The 5,038-nt window shown below is 34.1% G+C and overlaps 1 protein-coding gene across 2 annotated transcripts in view; it reads right to left on the reverse strand.

Moving 5' to 3' along the window:
* Positions 1-794: 794 nt before the first annotated feature.
* Positions 795-5,038, reverse strand: part of LOC117108361 — a 12,505-nt gene continuing 8,261 nt past the window's right edge. For both annotated transcript variants that reach the window (XM_033250358.1, XM_033250359.1), the window contains exon 3: positions 795-2,452. In XM_033250358.1, the coding sequence (XP_033106249.1) occupies positions 2,135-2,452 (318 nt within the window). In that variant the 3' untranslated portion in view covers positions 795-2,134. The remainder of the gene's footprint in view (positions 2,453-5,038) is intronic.

Consider the following 5,038-nt stretch of genomic DNA (forward strand, 5'->3'; position numbering starts at 1 on the left):
AGCCCCCTAAGAAGGTATCACTATTAAAAATAAGCTACAACAAAAGAATTACTTCACATAAAACTAGTAGAGATATTAACACAACATAGATTTACGAACTTCTCGACGGATTGTGTGGAGAGCTCTCCGTTTAGTAGAACAGCCTGGCCCTCTACTCCGACACCCCCTGCGCAATTGTGTAATACGACGCAACTACGGTATCTATCCAAGGACAACAGTGCAATTAAGTCCTATTAAAATTTCATTACTCATTTTGTAGAGGGCGCTCACTGCTTTTAAAATACATCATAACACAGTACATATTTACATACACATATATTATGTTTATATGTAATATGTACACACACACACCCACTCCTGTTACTAGAAGCAATATAATTTATTAATTCACAAACATTTCAAACACTCCTGTGTTCTTCCTCAGTGTGAGGACAACTGACAAAAAATACAAAGTAAATTCAAAGTGATTCGATGTTCTGTTTTCGTTTCGTGTGTGAATATTGCTTTACTTTGTATTTTTTGTCATTTGTCCTCACACTGAAGAAGAACACAGGAGTGTTTGAAATATTTGTGAATTAATAAATTATATTGCTTCTAGTATGTTTACAACTCATAGCTGTTTTTTATTGCTGTTTTTCTATATTTTTTATTTATCGAAGCAAACGTGGAATCTTCATTTTTTAATATATATACATTTGTCTACATTGGATACATAATGTATTTAAAATATAAATGTGACTTCACCACACAAGAAAAAAAATTTGAAGACAATAATCAATACAACGGTAGTCATGTTTACTGCATTATATTTGTTTTATTTGAGTCAAAACCACACACAAAACAAAAAGGTGATTGTACTTTACAGAAGTTATAATTATATGATGTTACCTCTAAGGCCTAATGTTAATCAGGGTTTAATACTTTAATGTTATATATAAATATTTGTACACAACTGTGGCCATTACTGTACGATGAAATCAATCTATCACAATCCATCCACCAACTTGTATACCAGTATCATTTTATACAGTAATTATTTCATTAAGTTATTTTTTTTGACACATATAAATTAAGTGGAAATATATTAATAAATTTAAATATGTAATTAAATAACTTGGCATTTTTTATAATCTAAGCCTGTTATACACAACAAAGCTGCTGAACACTCTTACTGTATATATAGACCATGATTTATTTAAACAATTATTGTATTCTGTGCAGAAACAAGAATATTTTGAATAGTTATGAACTGATTATAACTGACAATATCAGCCACTTCGTCCACGCTATAAAATTTTGCAGGTTCCACAGTCTGAGCCTTTTAAACACTAGACAAAGGTGTTTCAAACATACAGACATACACACACAGCGAATGTGATTCTATTACAACTACAGTATTTATTCTATTCTGCGCAACGTAAATAGCTATGATTATAGATTATGACAAAATATCAATCACCCATGTAATGTAATATAATATATAGTAGTGCAGACATTCATTCAGAAAACAATCTATTTTCAGTGTTGAAGGATTACATTAAGTTCTATTAGCATTTCCCAACCAGTTACACCATAGAGAAAATTTTCTCTATGGTTACACTAATCCAGAATTCATGTCAATATGTCAAATGATTAAATTCTCAACTGTTCAACATTCCTTTATCAATTACCATTTCTTGATTGTCTACTTTGTGTAGGTCCAATAACATTTGGTTCTGTATTACTGACATTCAATCTGAACAATCACAGTAGTATTTTCAAGGATTCCTTTTACAATCAATAACGTGAAACCTACAGTATATGAATATTAAGCATCAAGACATCAATATTAAATTTTCTAAACCAGCTTGTGTAACTTACTGTACAGCAAACCAACATGCAGCAGATATACAAATATTTCATTACAACTTTATAAATAATATGCTAAAAGTAACAGAGTACAACCATTGCTTCTTTGCGGCCTGTTAAATTACCTCTCCAGATTGGACCCATAAACAGTATTCTATGATATTATTTGCTAAAATTTCATTTCGGCCATGTTGTTAGTACTCTGATGTACCTGTAGTATACGTAATATTAGTTTGTGTATTTCTAAAACCTGGTCACCTGAATGAAAATGAAAGATCGATTAAATCTAGTAGAAACGATTGAACTCAACACCAGACCCCTGGTCTTGTTTCTTACACATCCTCAGAACGACAACAGTTAGGACAATAGTTATGATCATCACCAGCAATGGCCAGAAGATGACGTGAAAGGCGTCAAGTGTGGTGTAGTTCTTCTCTCCCACGACGTTATCAAATTTCGATAAAATGTAGTAACAAGGATACACTTTTCCTTGGGCATGTTGACTGGCATAATCCTGGACTGCCTGGTTCTTCTGAATAAATATTGGTGCTCCTGGTATGTCAATTTCATTGCGATTATAGGCATTGCATGCTGGGTAGGAGCACTGAAAATACACATTAAGGTATGAATGAGTTAATTACCATATTCCTATCAAACAATAAATTTTAAGTACCGTATTTATTTGAATTAAGTGCCTCACTTTGAATAAACACCTCCCTTGAATAAACGTCCCATCCAGAGCCTCATTTGAATAAATGCTTCCTCGATAAATGAAAAAAAAAACTAATGGAAGCAACATTATTCTCAACATATTCTATTAATGTTGGACTGCTGTAGAATTGCATTTTTTCTAACCTGCTTTGGATCAATTAGTCCTTATGATCACACATTAACACATTCTGACATTAATTATGTGTTGTAGTTCCCATTCACTATGAATTTAAAGGGCGTTTCCATACAAATTCATTATACACCAAAAAATAAACACCTTCCACAAATAAACGCCCCCTCAAAAACCCTTCTCGAATGAATATGGTATTATTTATAAAAAATTTTTATGTCACTTTTCTTGCCAAGTCATTATGCTAATTAAAAATGATCTTCGAACTTGGTCACGCAAGACACTCCAGTGTGAAAAATCAATCATTGGGTACAAAAAGGGTTTTCATTTCATGCTATAGAAGTAATAATTGGTATTTACAGTAATGTGCAGCACTCATGCATCAATGAACATGTAATTATAATGTAACCATGAGCATTCTATTTTTAAGCAATGTACAGCGTATTTAAATGAGTACGTTTTTAAGGTATTCAAGATTCAACACAGGTCAAAGTATAAAGTGGTATTTGATCTTGTGAAACATTGTTTTACCATTTCTAGAACATCTTGTCAAACCAAGCATAATTTCTGGATGAAGAAACGATGGTTAAAAGGGGATTTCATTACACTGCTTCAATTTCAAATACAGTATTCCCTAATATTGTGTTATTAAACCCAAAAGTAAGTCGTCACATTAAATCCCAATGACCAGGGAAAACAAAGCATTTTGTAACCTAAAGGAATAGGTGCTATAAATACCAATAACAATAACAAGTAACAGTGTAATGGTATTGGACATAATCAAATGTTATGCAGGGCAAAAAATAAATTGATTTGCTTGATTGAAGAAGTTTTTTATGGATCATAGGCGAGCAATCAAGGTGGCATTTCTTATTGCAATATTTTCTGAAAGAGGCTACTTTATAGGATATAGCTTAAAGGGAATCCATCTTTGTCTCGCTTGGTGACAGTAAGGCCAAGGAGTGGCTGTTCTGGACTACTCAGGCATTCTGGTTCCCCTTTTCACTGACTTCACAATTCCCACATGCTAAACAGAGGAGGTCCCCGGCAAGTGCCCCATTCTCATCATGACTCTATTCAGTCCTGCCTACTGTACATGCAAAAGATTTACTCCACATTGCTACTCTACTCAATTAAAAAAATCAATTTAAAACTAGAAATTGCAAATTGCAAGTGAAGTGCTGCGAAGTACAACTGCATATAAATGTTCTTCGAACAAAATTATGCGAGTCAAGTGAAAATAATGAATAATAAAAATATAACAAATAATATGAGACATGACCCATTGTCTATATTAGAACACTTCTCATTGGGTGACAAAGTCGTAATTTTTCATTTTTGTCAAAAAGTATCTATAGTGGTGAATTATGGTTTAGGTTTTTTTTAAACAAAGTTTCAAAAATGTCTATGTATGTGGAAAATGTAGTTGATTACCAAAGGTTACAATTTTTATTTTGAAGACTGCATGGTCTAGGAAGTGTACATTTTTTTATGGGACAAGTTTGCAAGGGCAGGTTTTCTAGGGGCGAGTTGACTGCCAAAGAGTGTTGCCAAAGTGCGAGCCAGTGTGTTCTTTGATCAAAAGTGCGAGAAATCACAAGTGTGAGCCAGCGAGCCATGACGTCACGACAATAGATACGAGACATTAACGAGTTGTGCGAGGTATCGGCTGAGATTTGTGGAGTACAATTCAAAAAACAACTATAGGTCTAATAATGAACTATTGTGATGTTAAATAGACAAGCTATCAAGGAGCGACGTTGTTTTTCATTGGGACCTTCGTCCCTTCAAGGCTAGGCTTATACCATCCTAGCTAGTCTAGGCCTAGAGTAGGATTTTTTATTTGGTGAGATGATTTAGTATGGGGAGTTTTCAAGGCGGCGAATTTTCTAGGGGCGAGTTTGTAGAGGCGAGTTGACTGCCAACGCACCACACAACGTAAGCATGATCAAATTCGAGTCAACTCGGCACCAAGTCAACTTGGCCACAGTTTCGCGGCCCCCTAGAATAATACATTTTTAATTATTGTTTTAAAATGTAATAATTAGCACGTTGACATAAATTTTAACTGGGTTCGTAAATACTATAGGCCTCAAAATACTGTGCCGAGACTTGGGCCGAGTTGACATTTATATCGCCCATGGTTATAGTAAAAACGCTGAATAGTAATACTCAAGCGTCTCGAGCTGATGTACAGTAGAAACATAGTACAAAACGAGCGTTGGTACCGTGTATGCCAGTCTACAACAAGCGTCACCTAAATGTAATAATTAGCACGCTGAAATAGGCTAGTAAATAAGTTTAACTGGGTTCGTAAATAATATTGGCCTCAAAATATTGTGGCTGAGA

Source organism: Anneissia japonica, unplaced genomic scaffold, assembly GCF_011630105.1.
Source record: "Anneissia japonica isolate Jap-2015-1 unplaced genomic scaffold, ASM1163010v1 scaffold426_len1935630_cov189, whole genome shotgun sequence".
Lineage (NCBI taxonomy): Eukaryota > Metazoa > Echinodermata > Crinoidea > Comatulida > Comatulidae > Anneissia > Anneissia japonica.